At 59.2% G+C, this 20,955-nt stretch overlaps 1 protein-coding gene across 2 annotated transcripts; it reads left to right on the top strand.

The window, feature by feature from the left end:
- Nucleotides 1–4,278: 4,278 nt before the first annotated feature.
- Nucleotides 4,279–19,325, top strand: RAC2 (ras-related C3 botulinum toxin substrate 2 (rho family, small GTP binding protein Rac2)). 2 transcript variants are annotated; one of them, XM_012735010.1, is made up of 7 exons: nt 4,341–4,459; nt 7,680–7,751; nt 14,031–14,148; nt 14,681–14,743; nt 15,193–15,352; nt 18,127–18,259; nt 18,816–19,325. In XM_012735010.1, exons 1-6 carry the CDS (start codon nt 4,425–4,427, stop codon nt 18,255–18,257), a joined length of 579 nt encoding a protein of 192 aa, XP_012590464.1. In that variant the 5' UTR covers nt 4,341–4,424; the 3' UTR covers nt 18,258–18,259; nt 18,816–19,325. The 2 variants fall into 2 exon arrangements, with proteins under 2 accessions (XP_004675741.1, XP_012590464.1); XM_004675684.2 differs by lacking the exon at nt 18,816–19,325 and having other exon boundaries at nt 4,279–4,459; nt 18,127–18,261.
- The last annotated feature ends 1,630 nt before the right edge of the window (nt 19,326–20,955 follow it).

Consider the following 20,955-nt stretch of genomic DNA (forward strand, 5'->3'; position numbering starts at 1 on the left):
AACTTCCTGCAGCTTCTCTGTTTTGGAAAATAAGAGGTGGGCGGGACAGAGAAAGGGTCAAGGGGTGTGGGGGTGCGGAAAATAAAAATAAGATCAGTAGTCAGACGTTGATGTTGCCACGCTCTGGCCCCCCCGCCTGTCCGGAGGCTTCAGAAGTGCTGACTCAGGCGGGGCAAACCCAGGCTTCCGCGCCCCCTTCCTTTGGAAGGTGCTTATAGCCTTGCCCCCTGGAAAGAGCACCCCTGAAGGCCGGCAGGACGCAGCTTGGGGGCAGATGTGGGCATGGCCAGTGTGGCTGAAGCCTCTGCACTGCGTGGGCGACAGACACAGTTGAAGTCTCTGTGAAGACATTCGCGACTTGTGGGCTGGGCTGGGAGGGGGCACATGGTGGGACTCCCCTTTGTTCAGTACAGCTACCTGCCTGCCAGCCAGTGTGGGGTGTCTCTCCCTGCCCCCTTCCTATGGAGCCGCTTCATATTACATCAGGGCTGAGCCTGGGTTGTGACCCCACAATATTGCTGTAAAGGCCCCAGACAGTTCCAAAGAATTGCTGTTGTAAACATGGGGGAGGTAGAAATAAAACTGTCATCGCCACAATTGATAACACCGTCTGCAAAGACAGTTTGACATCTGAGAAGCAAATGTTCTAGATCAATTATAAGAATTTCCATCCAGGTCGCCATATATATCAGTCCAGTATGCAAAGTATGCAAAATTTCACCCTTTCCTTGCATAGAAGCCACACACAGAAATGGAATTTTAAAGTGTTAGTTACAATGGCACAGAAAGTAATAAGGTACTAGGTGATAAATCTCATGAGGAAATGTGGGTGACCTTTCTGGGGGGGATTGTAAAACTTGATTAAAAGATATAAAGAAGAAATACACCATGTGAATGGGTTGGAAGGCTGCATGTTAGAGTCAATTCTCCCCAGGTCCCCCTATAAATTGAATAGAATTTTAATCAGCATTCTGACATGATTGTTCTTGGGTCTTGGCAAGCTTATTCTAAAACTTATATGAAAGAGCAAACGGCCAGTGATGATAAAATTGGAAAAAGTTATAAAGATCTGCCATAGGATTTCTGGAATTAAAGGCACCAGCTTTGTGGGCCAGTGGGCAGGTGGGCAGAGAGGCTGGGAACAGACTACGGTTGTTATGAGCGCCTCAGACAGTGTGGGGAGAAATCGATCGTGGAGAGGACAAAATTAAATCCATATCTCACAAAAATTGAAGAGTCCATCTCTCCCCACACACTAAAATCCACCCCAAGAGTGTCAAGACCTAAATGGCAGGCAAACTCTTCAAAGCTTTGCAAGAAAACAAGGGAAGTGATTTTTATAAAACTGGGAAGAGAGAAGGGCTTCTTAAGGAAGACTAACCCAGAACATAGGTTCTTGGGAATGAATGCTTAAGCCAGGCTGTATTCAAGGAAAAATTCTGTTATCCGATTATAAGCATCACAGAAACTGGAAGAAATATTTGCAATGCATATGTAACTTAAGTTTGGAAATCAGAATATATAAAGAACTTTCCAAACACATCTAAGACAAAGGCAGACACCCCCCAAAAGGAGACAATGGATAGGACAGCTGCACAGTCCCACCTGCCAAGAAACCTTTAGAAGCCCACAAGACTATTTGTAAAGCAAACATTACAAGCCATAAGCCGATTGACTGAAGATTGGATAAATACAGGTGTATATTGGAATATTACACACCAGCTAAAAATGACTCAGCTAGACCAAGAAGTTCAACATTTGCCCCCACTCTGCTGGGCGGGGGCTACATCTCCCCCTTGTGGTAGGGAGGAGGGATCTGACTAGCCAGGTGATCCCAGACCAGAACTCAGACATCTGTGGGGTGTTTGTTCTGAAAATAGAGAAGGGTTTTCTCACAGGCCCGGCTGTCCCAGGATGGAAGACTGTCTCCTAAGGGAACAAGTTCTCTGTCTTTGGAAGTATGAAGCAAGCACTGGTCTCCCAGGCAGCAGGCTAAAGATGGCCCTCATGGTCTCTCTGCTCACCAGAAGCCCCGTGGTCTATGACTCAGTGGGTTTGCAGCATGTGGTCCAGAGGACAGGTCTGAATGAATAAGCAAGCAGTGACAGATTCTGGGAAGGAACAAGGTTCACGAACGAGAGGGGCATGCTCTGTGGCTCCACACCACCGTCTGTCTCAACAGCATGGTGGAGGAAGCTTCTTGCAAGAGGCTTCTCCCACGTACGTGAGATTCTGGAAAATGTAATCTGTAGTGACAGGAAGCAGAGCTGAGCTTGTGGGCGAATGGGGTGTGCATGTGTGAGTATGTGTGCCTGTGCTGTGTGATGAAATATTCTGTGATGTTCTCTGTATCTTGATCATGGCTGTATAGGTGCTTCTATCTGCCCAGTGAAAGATGTATATTCGCTCAAAGAGATTAGTATCTCAGCCTAGACACTTGGAGAAAAAAAAAAAAAGAAGGCAAAGAAAAGGTGAAGAAGGTGGACAAGCCAGGGCGGCTACATCAGGGTTAGGTCACCTGGACCAGGGCCTCAGTTTCCCCACCTGTGAAATGAGGGCATTGAAGACCTGACTTCACTCCAATGTACCGGCTACAGTGTGTGTTCCTGGGCGGGTCAGGGACTGCAGCTCAGTTTCCTTCTATGTAAAGTGGGGGACAGTGGACACCTCTACTGGTCACGCGCTGTGCTGGCTTTGCTGGAGGCTCCCGTCTTTGCAGCCCGGCGCCCAGGGCTGCTGTGGGCCAGGCTGCCACACCCTGCTTGTTCCCCTGCCAACCCTGGCCTGGCCACACAGCCCAGCGCCACTGCACATCAGGGAATACCAAGGGGGGCTGTCTCCGGCTTTTAAAGCCACTTGGGCAGAACCAAGGCCAGAGCTTCACACACCCGGCGGAGCTCATCAGAGCAGCAGCGAGTTGGACGGCTTCAGCCAGGGAGACTTTCTGTTGGGGCTGTCCTGGGGAAACGGCTTTCTCAGGAAGGAGGTGCAATCTCAGGGCTCCCGCGGCCATGTGTGGTGGGCAGGCTGTGCGCTGCACGAGGAAGCTGTGCTGGCGGTGAGTGGGGGACAAAGCCCAGCACCCAGTGCTGGCTCCGGCTGTGTGGTCATAGTCACGGCTGTGCCTCCTGGAGTTCCTTCTTCTCGACACAGTCCAAATTTCAGTCTAGACTCATTTTGGATTTACAGAAGTGTGGCCGAGAGAGTACAGGCGTTCACGTGCATGCTTCCCCGAGTTTCCCTTTACGGCAACATCGTGTACAGGTCCGAGAAACTTTTGTCAAAACTAAGCAGTGAGAGAGTGATACAGTGTTGTTGACTCAGTTTCAGATTCGATTTGATTTACTGTCTTTTGATTTATTATTTTTCCGAGTATGTTTTGTTTTGTTCTCTGTTCCAGGATCCAGCCCAGAAGCCACATTGCATGAGGTTTATTCTAGATTAACCTGGGGTTGCCCTGCAGGCTAGCTGTGGGTTGAAAGGCTGCGAGCCAGGGGAGCACCAGAATAAAGCCCAGAGATGGCCTGTGGGGGAAAGGCCTGGGGGCAGTCCGGGGGACACAAGGCCCTCTTGACCTGGCCTGGAGACCTGGAGGTGCTTCCCACCTGGGTGCCTGCAGCAGGCTGCCGGCTTCCTCACTCACCGGCCTTGGGAGGCCGCCTTTCCTGCAAAGCCACCTGGCAGGGTGTCGGCAGACCTCCCCGCGCAGCGAAACCTACACCCTGGTGGGGTGGGGCCAGCTCTTCCCCAGGGGTCAGCTTTATCCCCTGCTTCCTGGATCTGCCAGCTCCCCAAACTGCCTGGGGCACAGTGGGAGCCCCTTTCGGGCACATGGCTTAGCACTGAGGCCCCCTGGTGGCCCAACGGGTCAAAGCGCACCGCTGTGAAGCTGTCTGCAGCGTGAGTTCAATCCCCAGCCCCGGAGGGGACCCACAAGGTGCGGCAGACCTCTCCTGTCTTCCCGCCGCTCCCCTCAGCAGTGTCCTTCTGAGGAGAGACTCCCCGCTCTGTCTCTGGTGAATCCTGTCTCCGCCCCTGCACCTGTGGCCTGTACCCAGCTCTGCGTGCATAAATAAATAAACCTTTACGCGAACTGAAAGCTCAGAAGCCCTAACCTGGAGACCAGCTCTGGCTTTGCCCCGCAGACAGCACCACCAGAGGCTCCCCGGTGTCCCGCCCATGCCTCGGACAGGGGCTGCCTGGCCCAGGCTGGCACCTGAGCCTCCCCCCAGCTTGCCTGTCAGACCGCATGCTCCGCCCTGAGCAAACGGCTGGGGCAGCAACTTGGGTAAGTTCCCCTTCCGCTTCCTCCTGCATCTTGTCCTGCTGCAGCTCTGTGCTTCATCAGCCTCTCCTCACCCCCGGAGGCCGCAGAGAGGCTCCTGCCCTGAGCTCCCACCGCCGCTGCCCCGGCTCCTGACACGATGCAGGCCATCAAGTGTGTGGTGGTGGGAGATGGGTAGGTACCTGCCGCGCAGCCCGCTCCGGGCGCCCGGGCCCTCCCCCCGGAGGAAGACCCCCCCACCCCCCACCGATGTGGGGACCCCTGGGGGGCAACCAGGAAGGCTGCTCCTTCTTCTCCCAGGGCCGGAGAACCTTCTAGGCTGGGCTGAGGACAGCTTCCCTCTCGACCCCCTCACCCGGAAGCTGCCTGGGTGGCGGGTGTAAGGCCCAGGTAGGGGGCTGGGGACACCACTGGAGAGCGCGGGTCAGCCTCTGGGGGACCCCAGTCTTCACCTCTGTGGGTGGTGCCAAGAATCTGGCCTTTGTACCCGGGCTGACCTGGGCTATGTGCGTGACCTTGGGCACATCACGGCACCGCTGTGGGCCGTAGCTCAGCCTCTGGGGACAGCAGCTGTGGGGTTGCTTGAGAGGTTCTGGACACTCCAGGACTGTGAACCTCCTTTGCCCGCCCTCCCCTGCCACCTCCCCCACCCCCACTAGGCTGCACGGGATATTTGGGGGACTTGGGTGGGGGACAGAAGGGGAGCACTGAGAGACAGTGTTAGGGAAGGAAGGAGGAGGGGACGAGAGGGTGGCTGTGGGGGTCAACTTGGGGCAGGCTGGGCTGAGGGGTCTTCTCAGAGCCAGACCTTCTTGCCTCAGGCTCCTCATCTGGGACATGCCAGGTCTGCCAGGGTCCAGCCGCAGGTCTGTGCTGGGCCTTCGGTGGCCCACCCAGTGTGCTCTAACTGGGCAGCCCGAGGCCCGGGAGACCCCACCTTTGCTGGCCAAGGCCCAGCTGGCCCTGCAGTCTCGGCTGCAGGACAGTTATCAGGAGCCCTCAGCTGACTCTGATGCGTGCCTGCTGGCTGTTATCTGCCCTCCTGCCCAGCCTCACCACTTCTGCTTTCCGTCCTCTCTGAGGAGAGGTGGGAGGAAGCCGAGAACGTCCCATAGTCATTTACCTTGGTGCTCCACAGAGGGCATGGCTGGGAGGGGAGGGTACCCAGCCACCAGAGCGGGAAGTGACGAAACCCAAGAGTGGGGGAAGGCCCAGGGCTGCCCCTCGGCCTCCCACTTCCTCTGGGCCACCTGAGCTCCGCCCCGGCCAGCAGGCTGAGGAGGGGGTGACACCCAGTCATCGCAACCTCTGTTTATTTAGCACTTACTATGTGTCAGGCACACCCCCCCGCACACACACACACCCCGACATTAGGCCCACGTACATATGGGAAAACCAGCGCTCAGAGACGCTAAGTAGTTTGCCAACACCTGCTGGGATTTGAACTCTGACTCCAAAGCTGTGTCCTTTGCTGCTATTCTCCCGAAGGCACGAGGGGCAGAGGAGAGCCAGTCCTCCCCCAGTGTTTACTGGCTGCCATGCTCGCCAGACGCTGGCCCACTTTCCTTGTGAGCTTCGTGTACGGACTTCTCTGCACACTTCCTATGAAGATGTGCTCATCCCCATTTTCTAGGTGGGTAAACTGAGGCATAGACAGGTAAAACTGTTACAGGGTAGTCCAGAGTGGACTTGGACTGCCTGTCTACGGGGCCTCACCGGCGAGCTCAAAATGTAATTTTCTGCAGGCACACAGAAAGGGTCATGGGTTTATTATTTTAAAAAAGGGGAAAGGAAAAGGAAACAACCCAGGGAAAGGGAGAGGGATACAAAGTAGCTGGAATCCTTTACCAGCGCCTGCTATCTTGGAGGTCTAGTCCCAAACTCAGGCTGCCCCAGTCACAGTCTCAGCAGTTGCTCCAGAGAGAGAGAGAGCCGTTACCTCTCCAGAGTGTCAGTTGGAAAACTCCTCACTATTTATCCCCCATTGTCCCAGAATTCCTGCTAGCTCCGCCCTTGGGTCCTCGCAGTTCTCTCCCTGATGCTGCTGGGAGTTGTAGTTTCCAATCACTGGAGTAGGGTGTAGGGTCCAGAAAGCCGGAGCAGGGGGTGGGGTCCACAAGACTCTGCAGAGTTCCTCTGGGACAGCCTTCCCCTTAACAAAATGACTTGCCTGAAGGTGGCCACTGGTAGGTGGGATCTGATGCCCAGGAGCAGGAAGGCAGAGTCTGGCCAGGTTCCACGGGCCCTCAGCATTATCCCGGGAGGGGGCCCTGGAAACCCCTGCTCTTTTGTTGAAAAAAAAAATTTTTTTCTTGAAGTAACATTGGTTTTTAACATTTTAGGGGTTTCAGGTGCACAGCCTTCTAAGTCAACATCTTTACCGACCACATAACCGATAGTGTCTAGTTGCACACAGCTGACCTTTTTTACCTGGTTACACACAGCCCTCTTTCCTCTTTCCTTTGGTAACTACATGGTCTAAGCTTGTCTGTTCATTAGTTTTGTTTCTATTTCTACCACCTCGGAGTAAAATCATGCTTATCTTTCTCTGTCTGCTTACTTCACTGAGCATATCCGTCTCAGTCCACCCATGTTGTTCTAAGAGGCAGCATTTCGTCTTTTCTTTTTCACAGCAGAGTAGTATTCCGCAGGCAAACACACCACACTTCCTTTATCCACTCATTTATTTGTGGACGGGCACTTAGGTTGTTTCCCGCTCATAGCTATTGTGAAATATGTTGTGATGGACTTAGGGGTGCAGATAGCTCTCTGAATTAGTGTTTCACATTCTCCAGATAAATACCTGGAAGTGGGATAACAGGATCCTATGGCGTTTCTGTTTGTAATTTCCGGAGGCCCCTCGTGCTGCTCTGTGTTGCTGCCCCCCGGCTTCCACTCCCACACCAGTGCACGGGCCTCCCCTCTTTCTTCCTCATCCTCACCAGTTTGTTTCCTGTCGTTTTTGATAGTAGCTGTCTGACAGGTGTGTGGTGGAGTCTCACTGTTTTCACTTGCATTTCCCCAGTAACAGGAGACAACATACATCTCTTCAGGCACCTCTGGCCATCTCTCTGTCCTCTTTGTAGAGGTTCCTGACCATTTTTAGACTGGTGTCTGCTGTCCTTCACTTTGTCTCACCTTGATGTCACCTGGGAGATAACAGAGGTCCCGCCTCAGCCCCAAACTTGTGGACTGGAGTCGCTGGGGTGGGCGCCCAAAGTACCCGGATGATGTGGGGGCCTGGCCCCTCAGGCCGGGAGGCCAGGCCTGAGGGCTGGGTCTGCGTGGTGCGGAGGCCCTCCCCAGGCCCTCCCCGAGGCTGAGTGGGGGTGTGCAGAAGCTCCTGTGTCTGGACCGTATTGTGACCACTGTTTCTCAAACTTCTGTCTTTCAGAGCTGTGGGCAAGACCTGTCTCCTCATCAGCTACACCACCAATGCCTTCCCAGGAGAGTACATCCCCACCGTGTGAGTCCCCGGCAGGCTTGGGAAACGGGGCGCCAGCCCGCCTGCCCTGCGCCTCCCCGATGTGGCACATGGGGCGGGCTGTCTCTTGGCAGAGGGAGGTGGGAGAGGGCTGCCTCTGAAGAGTGGAGGGGAGGGGGAGAGGGAGGAGGTGGCCACGCGTGTAGGGGAGGGCAGAGCCATCTGGAGCCCCGGGAGGCAGAATCGGGGGGTGGGGTGTGTGGGAAAGCACCAGCCCCCTCCCGCCAACACACACACCAGACCTCAGCGCCCCATTTCTCATGGGAAACCTGCAGCTTAGGCGGCGGGCACTGGGCCCGCGTGGTCTGGAGCGCCTTCCCGTCAGGGCCCAGTGCTCAGCTTCCTGTGCTCTCCACGGCGGCCTCCGGCTGGTCACCCAATGCCCCTGGCGCTTCCACCTCCGGGCCTTTGCTCAGGCTGCTCCCTCTGCCTGGGCTGCCTTTCCTTCCCACATCCACAAGTGTGAGGCCCCCAGACCCGGATGCAGTGCCCCCTCCTCCAGGAAGCCCTTCTGGTGTAGCCTGAAGGGGTCACTCACTCCCCAGAGTGCCACTCTCTGAACTTGTGCAAGACCAGGAGCCCACGCGGGCAAGGAGCACCCCCACTTCTCCTCAGGGCGCCAGGTCAGCTCAGCACAGTACAGTCTTGCCTTGTCTTACACACAGTAGGTGTGTTTGGAATTGGCCTGGTGCAGAAGCCGTAGGAGGACCGGTCAGGTCTAGCTAGAGAGGACCTACTGTGTGCTGGCCTCGGCCAGGAAGGTCACACTGGGACCTCGCTTGACCTCTCTAGAGGGGGGTGTTATTATTCCCCGAGGGGGACGCTGAGGGGCTCTCCCCCCCTCCCACACACACACACTCAGAGTCACAGTATTGTCAGCTGGCAATACCTGCCTCGGCATCTGACCCAGGCAGGGGGAAGGCCCTGGGAGAAAGCAGTGCTAATTTCTGCCCACCTCAGACCCGACATGCGCCCCTCTCTGTACACCACTCGCCGCGGGGCCCCCCCTGTGCCGGGACAGCTGGCGCGGTCAGGCAGAGGGCCACTGTCTCCAGGAAGTGCTGTCTTCCTGCCACTGCCTGTCCCGTGGGGTGAGGGCTGCTTGCGGAAAGACCTCAGAGCAAGCATTTCCCCCCCGACTTCAGTTTCCCTTTCCACAAGAGACGGGAGCCGGGCTCATCGGGGGCGCCTCCTCTGTGGTGGGGTCCCCTAGTTCCAGCTGGGAGCCAGGCCCTGGCACGCAGTTGTCCTGGCCAGCTGTGCGGGATGGACAGATGTCCCAGACGGGGGCCCGGCTTCCTGGCTGTGCCATCTGCAGGGGTGCAGGACCCCAGGCTCAGAGGGACCCGCACTCGCACCGTGCCCCGTCCCGCCCTCCTTCGTCACCCAGCGAAGTCACTCAGCCCTGGACAAGCACCCAGACGGGTCCCTGCTCCAAGCATCCTTGGCGCATCCTTGGCAGGGAGGTGTCACACCAAGCCCTTGGCAGGGGGCCGCGGGGAGCCAGAGAGCAAGCCGTTGGGGAAGCCAGGCGCCTAGGGTCTCTGGCTCAGGCGGGGTGGGGGGCACCAGACTGGCAGGGTTTGCAGGACAGGGCTGCCTGCTGCCATGCAGGCCCCACAGATCAGCTGTGCCAGCAACTGCCGGGCGCAGGGCCCAGACCTGCCATGGGGGTCTCAGCCCGTGGCCCTCTCTGAGGGGAGGAACAGCACAGGGTTGCTTTAGGTTGGCTGGGCCAGAACCGAGTCTCATCTTCCTCTGTGAACTGACAGATCAAGCCCAAATCCTCACAGCATGGTGACACCCGCCCTAGCTGGGCGCGCCGGGGCCCTGCCACCCTTTCCGGCCCTGACCCAGGCTCCCAGCCACCAAGGACATGCGGTTCCTCACTGTGCCAGCCTCCTTGCAGCCCCTCTGTGCTTACAGCCCTCTGGCACCCCCCTGGCCCCCTCCCCCCCAGCCGCCCTCCTCTGGGCACCCCCAATATCCCCTGCTCCAGGGACCCTGCTCCAGGGGTCTTCCACCCGGAGGCCCCCAGCAGGGGCCCTTTCTAAAGGCAAAGCTTATCCCATCACCCTGCCCGGGAGCCCGTGAGCACTGGCCCGGATACCAGCAGTGGTCCCCGCCCGACCTGGCGGGGCGGATCCCGACCTGGCGGAGCCAGGTGTCTGGGTTCTTTGAACCGAGCTTCCTTCCCGGGCTGGGGCTGGGTGGAGCCCTGTTTCGGTCCTCAGCCACTCCCGGCCTGCAGTCCCAGAGTGCAGAAAGAGGCCACCAAGATGGCTGCAAACGCCCCCAGGAGTGGCCATGTGACCCTTGGCAGGCCACCCCCAGCTGGGTCTGTTTCCTTGTGGAATGGGGACAGTGATAGAACACCTTCCCAGGCGCTCTGAGATGATGGGAGTACAAAGGCCCTGGGACAGTGCTGAGCACCCAAGGGTGCTCAGCAACTGTGGCTCCCTGCCTGGAGCCTCTGCACCAAGGTCAGCCCCTCCCCGGACGCCCAGGCGCTGGCTTCCCCTGAGTCCTGCCAGAATCAGCAGCGCTGTTCACCACGCAGGCTCTCCCGCCGGGGCAGCGGGGTCCAGTCCTGACCCTGCGGTGTCCGGCTAACCCACCCCTGCCCATGAGGCTCGGTCTCCTCACCTGGAAAATGGCCACATGGCGGTCACGCAGTCCCGGCTCCTCTGGCCCTGATAGTCTGTGTGTCTCTGAAGTCTGGTGACCCCAGGGAACTGCCGATCACCCCTGTTTCCCTGCAGTGGCCCTGGACTCCAGCCTGGCCCTCCAGGAGGGGCCGGTGGGGGATGTTTGGTATTGGAGACCAGCTCCAACTATGGAGGTGTCTGGAGGCAAGACAGGCAGGACCCTGAGGTGGGAAGGGTCCGCGAGCGGAGATTCCTAAAAAAGGGGAGAAGGAGAAAAAGGGGAAAGGGGAGCAAGGAAGACGCGGGATTCGGAGTTACAAGTCGGAGGTACAAGTCTTCCTGCTCTTCTTTTTGCAGGTCTTTATTTATACTGTTTAGCAAGAGTTAGTTACAATAATGCATCAGCTAAGTTAATAAGAAATCAGCCTAAAAGTTGTAAAGGAAGAGGGGAACAATGCGCCCCCCTCCGGACACTTGAGGGCCCACTGGACTGTACATCTCCGATGGCTTTCATGTATGCGGATGTGTAGCTGTGGCTTCACAGGACCAGGGTCTGGGAGGGATGAGCTGTTAGCAGGGGACGTAGGAGTCCTGGGGAAGGAATAAACTGTGTTAGCAGAGTCATCAGTGAGAGTCTAAAGAAGAGCTAATGGCAGAGTAGCTAGTGTTTGTTTGAGGGAAAGGTTAGTTAAGACTAGCAGAGAGCAGTTAGTGATTGTTTTAGGAAAGGAGTAAATTGAGAGGAAGTCACATAGTTATGCATTAAGCAAAGCCCGTGTCAGTAATGTTAGGAAATTGCTCATGGGTCCTTATGCCCTGGGAGTTATCTCAGATTCGTTATTTGTTTCAAAAGACCAAGGGAAGCTTCCAGGAGTCTTGCTGCTCAGGGTCTTCTCTCTCCAGGAGCTTGCCTTTTGTCTTCAAAGGAATTTCCTGCCCTGGAGCAGCTCAGCTCGTACTTTGCCCAGGCCAGGTAGCCAATTTAGAGCTCAGGCAATCCAGTTACAAACTGATGTTGCTACAACATTTTTGATATTATGATTATACAAAAAAGGGAGGTCATAACAAAGTTAGCAGTGGAAATTCTGATTTCTCAGAGCTTTTCCTGATCTACCCGGAATCTGTCCGTCCACAGACGCTGCATAGCTTGTGTCAGTTTGGGAGCAGAGAGAATGACATTGCGGAGCTTCTCAGCTTGTCCCCACGGTGGCCTGGACATCCTCTTGCGGGGTGGGGCTGGGGGGCTCCAAATGGCCCCGAGAATTAGGACCTTTTTCACAGTGAAGAAAGTGGGGCCAAGTTACTCACCTAGGATCACACAGCACAGCTGGGGCCAGGTTTTACAGGGCACCTTGGACACCTGTCTGGCTGACAGGCTGGGGCTGTAGCCCTCTTGTTGTTCATGGGGTCACAGAGAGAAGGCTGGGCGCCCGCTGCTGAGGGCATGAGCTCTTTGGGCCTTACACGTGTTTCCTTACATGTCTGATGGGAATCACATGAGATCCTTTGCCCCGGGTCACGTGGGGCGTCATGACCTAAGGGTACGGAGGCCCTCGCCCCTGCCAACCCCAGAGTAGGCGCCGGGCTTCCAGGAACCAGCTTTTCCCGTGGCTGAGTCCCTGAGACCCAGGCGTGACCCAGGGAAGAGAAGCCCTCGGCTCAAGGAGTCTGGGGAAGCTCTGGCACCAGAATGTCAGACTGGACAGGAGAGGAGAGAGCTCGTCCCAGAGGTGTTTCTGGCTGACTCCAAAGAACACAGGTGGCCTCTCCCTGGTGCTTCCTGGAGCAGGTATGTAGAACACCTGCGTGTTCTAGGCACTGTGTTGGGCTCCAGGGCAGCGAGGGATAAGCCAGGCCTGGTCGCTGCTCTTCTGGGAGCTGGCCCCAGGGTTTGCTGACTGGGAAGGCTTCCTGGAGGAGGTGACTGTGAGCTGGAGGACGAATAAGGTCGAGCCCGGCATAGGAGAAGAGTGGGATGTCAGGGAAGGAGTGTTTGCAGGAGCTTCGCAGGCAGGAGAGAGCAGAGCCTCCGGGAACAGGGAGGTGAGCAGGAGGTGCCTGGGGACACGCTCCTGGGCCGCAGAAGCCCAGCGTGTTGACAGCGTCTAGCTGCCACTCCGGGCCTGTGCCCAGGCTCTCTCCTGGGTCCTGGGCACTACTCTGATGCATTAGTCTGTTGCAGTCTGTTGCTGGGCTGAGAGGAGGCGGTGCCCGAGGGCTTCAGTTCAGTGGCTCCTTCCGTCCACCCGCGTGCGCTGGGGGCCGGGCCTGAGGCGCAGAGACCAGCAGGCCTGGCTGTGCCCAGGGACCCCACTGCCCATGACGGGACGGGGCCCACGCATGAAGCTGGGTGGCTGCTCAAGGTCAGGGCGGAGGGAGGCGCGGCCAGCTCTTTCCAGGTGGGGGCGGGGGACGGGGTGACCCGGAGGAGCCCCCTCAGAGGAGGAACTGCCCGGGGAGACTTTTGAAGCCCGAGCAGGAGACGAAGGTGAACGGGCTGGGAGGGATCCAGAGAGAGGCACAGGCAGGAGCCAGGACTGGGCGGTGCGCAGGGCCATGTGGCAGGGGCTGGGACCTCTGGACAAGAAGGGGGGGGCTGTCCCCGCAGGCTGCCGCGTGGACGGGCACAGGGAGGTGGGCAGCGCCAGCCCTGCCCAGGAGCAGCAAGTCCGGGATCGAGGCCCAGTGTCCATGCAGCTGGTCTCGGTGGGCAGAGACGGGCGGTGGCCCTGGCCTCTCTGGAAGCACAGCTGTGCCACAGGGCAGTGGGCCGGGCGGTGGGGCCAGACCGCGCCCCTCTCTCACTAGGCTGGTCCCTCCCTGGACTCTCTGGCCCCGCTCCCGCTCCGGGAAGGACACTGCTGGGCTGATGAACAAGGCGGCCGGATGCCCAGGTTGTCCTCTGGCCCCCGGGGCTTTTCACATACGCTCGCGCCCAGCCTGGCCCTTTGCTCGCCTTTCTGGTGTGTGCCAGGGGCCTACGGTGGCCACTCCGGACGGGCTGGACGGTCAAGGAGTTCACTGGCTCCCCAGGACACCCTCGGGCCCCGCAGGCGGGGATGACGGGTACATGCCTGCTTCCTGCCTGCTCTCCGCGGGGCTCTCAGGTGCTCCAAGCCCGGCTGCCCACAGCACTAACAGCACAGCGGCCGTCCAGTCCACTGCTGTCCCCTCCGCCTCCTCCCCACCCCCATGGGGGGCTGCAGGGGTCACTTCCCAGGAAGCCGCCTGTACCACTGTCTTGAGGATTTGCTCCTGCGGGAGCCCCCCCCCCCCCGAGGGGATGAGTCGGCAACTCTTGGGGGACCGGCCTCAGTGTCCAGCTCAGGAGGTGGGAGGCGCTTGCTTAGGAAGGTGGGGCCTTGGACTGCAGGGACAGTCACCTTCCCAGATAGGAAAGGACAGAGAAGTGATCAAAACGGTGTTTTCCGTCTGATGCGCTATGTATTTAATATTTTCTTAATGTAATGAATCAGCAATGAAAAGCACAGACGGAACTCAGCGGCCGGTGCCGTGCGCCTTCAGTCCTGCGGGCGCCCTCCCCGGGCCTGGCCTCTGCGCAAGGCTAGGGGCTGGGCCCCGGGCCGGGAGTGACCGTCCCTCTCGCCCGCAGGTTTGACAACTACTCTGCCAACGTGATGGTGGACAGCAAGCCGGTGAACCTGGGGCTGTGGGACACCGCGGGCCAGGAGGACTACGACCGCCTGCGGCCGCTCTCCTACCCACAGACGGTGCGCTGCCCCGCCCGCCGCTGCGGGCCCCCCACTCTGCCTGGGGGGACCTCGCCCTCCCCTCAGCCCTCCCCGGCCCTGCTCCTGCGGCTGTGCCCGTCCCAGCCTCGCTGCCTCCTGGGCTCCGGGCCGGCGTCCGGTGGGTTGTGCAGGCCCGGGTGGGTCTGCGGGACCGTGCGCTCCCCATGCTGGGCGGGGGTGGGGCAGGGCCACAGGCGCGGGAGCTCCATCCCAGGGGGCCCGAAAGGACGGGGCACCTGAAGGGGAGAGGGGGTGTCTGGTGAGGGGTAGGGGTTCTGGACCTCAGTGGCAAAGCTGGTGACTTTTGACGCCCCCCCCATTTTCCCACTGTGGAGGGGGGCAGCTCACTCAGTGCAGAGCCCTGTGAGGCCTAACTGCCCAGAGCAGGCCTGGCCTTTAGAAAGTGGACAGCAGCAGCCTGGCAGTGGAGGCTGGAAGGACCCCAGGGCCCCCGGCTCAGGTGGGTCTCTGCTGCACCCCCTCACCAGCCCCTCGCCCGCTCTGCCCCCAGGATGTCTTCCTCATCTGCTTCTCCCTCGTCAGCCCGGCCTCCTATGAGAATGTCCGCGCCAAGGTGAGCTGCACAGAGTGGGGGTCGCAGGGGCAGGTGACCTGAGAGCCAAGGGCAGGTGGCAGAAGGGTGGGAGTGGACACTACTGGCCTGTTGCTGGGGTGCAGAGGGTGCGGACAGAGAGGGGCCTCAATGCCAGCCAGGAGCGGGGGTGACAGGGTGAGGCTTGGGGGTGTCCGAGGGGGCTGGGGGAGTTGACCTGAGTCTCAGCGTACTCTAACCCCGTCTTCTCTCTTGCCTGCACCACCTCACACCCGCCTCCTGCTCATGCCCATTGCTCATCCTCTCACAATTCGGGGTCCCCATGCCTCCCCCACCCTCATGCTCCCTCTACTGCCTGCACAACTTGCACCCTGCCACCCCCATCCTGAACGACTTCACCCCTCCTGTCCTGCACAACCTTGTGCCGTTCTCCCGTCCCGCACAACCTCCCACCCCGCCTCCCTGCCTAGTGGTTCCCCGAGGTGCGGCACCACTGCCCCAGCACACCCATCATCTTGGTGGGCACCAAGCTGGACCTGCGGGACGACAAGGACACCATCGAGAAGCTGAAGGAGAAGAAGCTCATGCCTGTTAGCTACCCCCAGGGCCTGGCGCTGGCCAAGGAGATCGGTAGGGCTTGGGCCCAGAGAGGAGAGCTGGAGGCGGGGGGCGGGGGGTCCCCACGCAGCCTCGGGGTGACTGCAGACATGGGCTCCAGGCCATGGGCCTGGCCACCCAGCTGTGTGGCCTCGGACAAATCACTTAGCCTCTCTGTGCCTAGTTTTTCCATTTGTACATGAAAAAGGCATGCAGGTGTAGGCACTCACGAGAGCCGCAGGCAGGGGAACTGAACGAGTAGGTACTCACGAGGGTGCTGGGGCAGCTCACGCTGCCGCTACTATTGGCGGTCACCGCGGCAGGTGCTCACTACCGGCACGCGTGTGCTCTGGGCAGACGGGCACAGGCGGGGGGCTGTGCCGTGGCTGTGCAAGGGCAGCGTGGTTCTCGTGGGAGGCTTCCTGGAGGAGGTCTCTGTGCGGCGTCTGAAGGGTGGCGCCTCCCTCTGCCTCCGGCTCGCCGCCTCTCCCAGCCCGGCCTCCCAGCCCGCCTCTCCACCGGAGCACAGCCCTGTGGTTCCAAAACCCGCCGTGATTTCTCAGTGCCACACAGCTAGTAGGCGGCAACCGGGATTTGAACGCAGCAGGTGTGGTCCGGGTGCACCACGGACGTGGGGCAGCAGCTCTGGCCTCCCCACCGCATCCAGGCCTGCGGTCCTGGTCCAGTCCTGGTCCAGGGCACCTGCCCAACAGCCGGGGGCCCCCAGCTGAGCTTGACTGCCAGGATCAGTGACCCGGGGTGCGGCCCTCTGCCCTGTCACAGGGTCCTGCAGACCACGCTCACCCCGATAGGTCAGGCCTCCCCACCCTGGTCCTGCCTCAGCGTGTTCTTCCTTCCGCCGGAATTAGGAGGGCCCTGGGGACTCATCTCTTCACAGGAAGAGAAACCACAGTCACCGCCCCTCCTGCCTGACAGGGCCATCTTCCCCAGGGCCTCGGGCTCTGCTCTGCCCTGGCCCCAGCCACGTCCTGGGCCCTGGCTCCCAGCCTGCTGGTCTCTCCTCAGTATCAGAACTGCACTACTGGTCTGACCGGGAGGAGAAGGCGGTGGGGACTGTGCCCTCGGGCCTGCGCCCCCCACCTCTGAGCACGTCTTCCCTCCACACAGCTGGCCTCCACAAATCCCCGGGTGCCTCTCTTCTGCAAGGAGCTCACTCTAGGGTTCTGCCATGCCCCCCAGCCAGCCCCCCATGGAGCTGACTCCAGGCAGAGGTGGGCAGAGGCAGTGATTCTGACCTTGCCAGGACCCATCCCAGGCAGGGGCCCCGGGGTGCTGCAGGACTGGTGAATGCAGCGGCCGCCCCAGTCTCTGGGCCCTCCTGAGTCCTGGAGGTCGAGCCGTGGCCTCTCTGGCCTCTCCTGATGATCACAGCTGACAGGGGCCGAGCCCTCCTAGGCGCTGGGCTGCACGCACCCCTCTTGTTTCTCACTGCAGCTCTGAAGGAGGGGTCTTATCACCCCCACTTTGCAGAGGAGGAAACTGAGGCTCAGGGAGAATCACTGGCTCCAGGACACCCAGCAGAAACTGGGCCTGCCTGGCTCCCCACAGTCACCTCAGGTCCTCATTACCCGAGAGCATGTCCCCGACAGGTGGGAGACGGAGGCGCAGAGGGGACTGGTCAGAGGCTGAGCTGAGACCAGCCCAGGCCCCCAGCCCAGGCCCCAGCGACGCTGGTCACCAGGAGCCAAGAAGAGCAAGGGGCAGTGGGTGCCAAGAGGGAGGCAGCTGGGGAGAGGGAAGAGCTGGCACTGGGGGTGGTTCCTGGCAGGGAGACAGTGGTCAAACGCCACTGACACTATCTAGGCACAGAGGGTTTTGGTGCTGAGCCCTCACCCCCAACTCAGACAGCTGACACCTGCCCCCCAAGCCCGTCCTCGGGCATGGCGGGGGCCAGCCAGCTGGCTTTGTCCCTGCTCAGATTCCTGGCTCCGGCGCAGTGGGCTCCCCCCGACCTGCGGCTGCCCCCCCCACCGCTGTGTGTCCGTGGGCCATGGCCGCCCCTCTCTGGGCCTGTCTCCTCATCTGGGAAGCAGGGTTTCCCCACAGGGCTGCAGAAGGGCCAGCTCAGAGCCAGGGAGGTGTCCCCTGCCCGCCTCTTTTCTCTTGTTTCTGAAATCAGCCCTCAGGCTTCTCGGAGAAGCAGTTTTGTGGTTCTTCACTTCAGGAAAACTGGGGTGCAGTAGTCATGGGACTACCGCAGGTTCCTTCCAGGAGGTCACGGGACGCTGCCTCGAGATGGGGACCCTGCCTCTGGCCGTGTGCGCCCCGGGCTCCGGCTGTGAGCGCTCTCACGGAGGAGCCCCTGGTGGCCCGCCCCGGTCGGAGAGACGTGTCCAGCCCTTTCAGCTCATGACCTCTCTGTGACCCTTGGCGCCCCCCTCTGCACAGTGGGCAATGCCAGTTGATAGATGGCACTTAGGAGGGCCTGGTGGGGGGCCCGGGGTCTCAGACCTCCCGGGAGAAGCAGGGAGGCGGGAAGGTGACTATTTTCTAGAAGAAAGTAAGGTGCAGAGAGATTTGGTCGCTGTATATTGTGTTCCCTTCTTTCCAGGAAATCACCAAAATTCCTACCTGCCTTCTGAAAACGAAGGTTTATGTGTCCAAGAGAGGCACAGAGGTTCTTCACCCCATTTTAAACATGGGGAAACTGAGGCACAGAGGGGTAATGACCCGCGCTGAGTGACGCAGCCCGGTGACCTGAATGGTCCCTGAGCCTGGCAGTCGTGGGACTTGGGCAGGGTTTGCCCAACCCCTGCGGGATCTGACCTCTGCCCCTTGCCCCCCAGACTCTGTGAAGTACCTGGAGTGCTCCGCCCTCACCCAGCGAGGCCTGAAAACTGTCTTTGACGAGGCGATCCGGGCCGTTCTGTGTCCCCAGCCCACGCGGCAGCAGAAGCGTGCATGCAGCATCCTTTAGGGGTAAGGCGCTCCCCCATGCCTCACGACCCCCCAACATGCACACACACACACAAACAGCAGGTGCCAGCTGGGGGGTGTCCAATGGAGGGGTGCTCAGTACCCTCCGTTAGTAGGAGCAGCATTTAAGCCAGACAGAGAGCGAGTTTCAAAGCAGCCTCAGTTTCCCCATTTGCCTGAGGCAGTGCAGCTTAACTGATTTTGGTTCCCAAAGGACACTCCAACAAATGCCAGGTAACATGAGCCAAAGCGTGGGTGTCACTGAGCTCCCTCCCTGCCGGCCTGCAGGAGGTGGGGGAGGGAGGACAAGGGGCAGACAGGCCCCCCAGGGAGTCCAGCCCAGCCAGAGACCCAACACCCACATGTGTGGCAGAGGCACAGCGACCGAGCTGGGACCCGGAGTGGCGGCCCTCGGGCTTCCGGGAGCAGGGGTGGGGGGCGAGAGGGGAGGAGCGTCTGCGGGGCGTGGCAGGCTGCCCCCCAGCCCCCCGCAGCTAAGGCTGGGCGCTGGGAGTGCATGGGAGCTGTGATTCTGAGCATCCCAAATTCTTCCATCCAGGTGGCACCCAGTCCTCACAGCCAGGTGACGGTTCTGCTGAAGGACCGTCACCCAACGCCCGCTGGCACCCCGCTGTCATGCTGTCCCCTCCTTGTTGAACTTGCTAGCAGACTGCTGCAGAGCTTGGCTCATCATCTCCACTGAACTGGAGGCACCAGGAGCCGGGAAGCTGTGGTTCTGCAGGCGTTGTGTCCTGACTCTTCATACCCTGCTTTCTCTGGGCCAGGTGCGGCCAAGCGTCACACCTCTGTCACTGTGTTTAGTGCCGGCTGCCACAAATGGCCAGTCACACTCCACTCCTGACTCCCCTGGACTCTGGGCAGACTGGCCTTCAGCCGCCATCTTCATGCCTTACGGGTGTCTCCTTCAGTGTGGTTGTCCTGCTTGTCTGAAGTCTGAAGTTCTACTCATCTAAATATTTGATACCATGGTCCTTGTTTTCCTTTTTGAGAGCCACGAGACAAATAAAACTGGTATTTCCCATTGAATCAAGAGCCAGGCTGTAGCTGACTCCTTTATCCTTTATGTCTTTCTGCTGAATCCTTTATGTCACAGAATTCCCAGCTGCATTGGCCTGTGAGTCTTAAAACGTTCAGACCCTGCCAGTCAGGACTTTTTGCTATGGCAAATAGATAACCCAGCCAACCTGCTTAAACAGAAAATAAATGTACTGTTTCCACCTTGGACAGATACGACTTCAGGTGCAGCTTGATCAGGGCTTTGCTTTGCTCTGCGGCTAGCTGTCAGCTTCATTCTCAGGCGGGAGACTCTCAGGGCTTTATCCGTCCAGGTTCAAAGTCAGCAAAGAAAGCAAGGTGTTCTACGGAAGTCTACTCTGATTGGCCAGCCTGCGGCTTGGCCTTGCCTTTCAGCCAATCATTTTTGTTCAGGCGTCGCTGTGCTCTGATTGGTCAGGCTGGGACAAGGCTCCATCCTTGCGCAAACCACACTTACTGCACTCACTGGGGTGGAGGAGTGAGCGTCCCAGTGGGGCCTGGGGTTCTTGCTGGGATTGGGGAACATGGGTGCCCAACAAGCAGAAATCCCCAGTCCCCCCCCCCCCCGGAGGTTACAGGAAACTGTCCAGCAGTGTGGAAGCCATGCTGATCCCCGCAGGCATGAAGCGAAGCGCAGTTCTTTCAAAGCGGTGGGGCGCTGGAAAGGTTCCCTAAGAAAGTCCTCAGCGCTTGGCATGGGCCTCTTCGACCTTACTGTCTGCTAGTGTATAACTGCCAGGCCTTACACTCCTGCGGATGACCACTCCTCTCTAGCTTAACTTTATCCTCTCACTTAACACTTCTGCTCAGTCGCCTTCACCCACTCGTTCATGAAGCTACGCTGTGCTGTGCCGGCCACTGTTCTGGGCGGGGGGGACCCGGTGGGGTTCGCCAGAGCTTGCCCTCCCGGGCCCCATGCTCCGGACAGACTGAAATGGGGGAATAAAAAAGAGGCCCAAAGCTCTGTCCCAACAACACCGAAGCCCCGCAGGCCTCAGCCATGAGAGTGCAGTGGGTTCCCATTTCTGCTCTCCTCTACCTCTGCGCCCCTGGCACCCTGAAGCTCTGGGGGGGCCTCCAGCTCCCCGCCTCGCTCTCGGAAGGGACTGCTGAGGCCTCTCTTAGTTTCAGCTCCCAGCAGGCTGTTATGTTTTGAAAGTTACTTCTTAAAAAACCCCCACCCCCTCCACTCCCCAACCCCCCCCCCCAAAAGAACTTAAAACCCACACAGGCATGACACAAACACACACGTGGGTGTGTGGCTCCAACTTGAAAAGCCCTCGGGCGCCCCCTCCAGGCAGCCAGAGTCCCAGGGAAACTCCCTCTCCTCCCCATAGGGAAGGGGGTCTCAGGATAAATTTGGGCCCCCTCCACTGGCGCCCCCACTTCTGGTCTCACTCCACCTCTCTCTTTCCTCCTGAGCAGACATCTCCACTGTCAGCCCGAGCTCTCATTTCCCCAAAGTCATGTTGACACTTCTCTAACCTGAGCCCTTTGCACAAGCTGATCTGGTTCCCTTTCCTCGAATAATTTCTTCTCCTGAACTTCCCTGCCTTCGGGGCGTGAGGGGGGAGGGTGGGGGGAAAGTGGAGGCCTCTGCCAGTGTGCCTTTTCTCTGCCTGCCCAGGGGGCACAGCCCTTAC

Source organism: Condylura cristata, unplaced genomic scaffold (genome assembly GCF_000260355.1).
Source record: "Condylura cristata isolate star-nosed mole 26May11 unplaced genomic scaffold, ConCri1.0 scaffold00004, whole genome shotgun sequence".
NCBI lineage: Eukaryota > Metazoa > Chordata > Mammalia > Eulipotyphla > Talpidae > Condylura > Condylura cristata.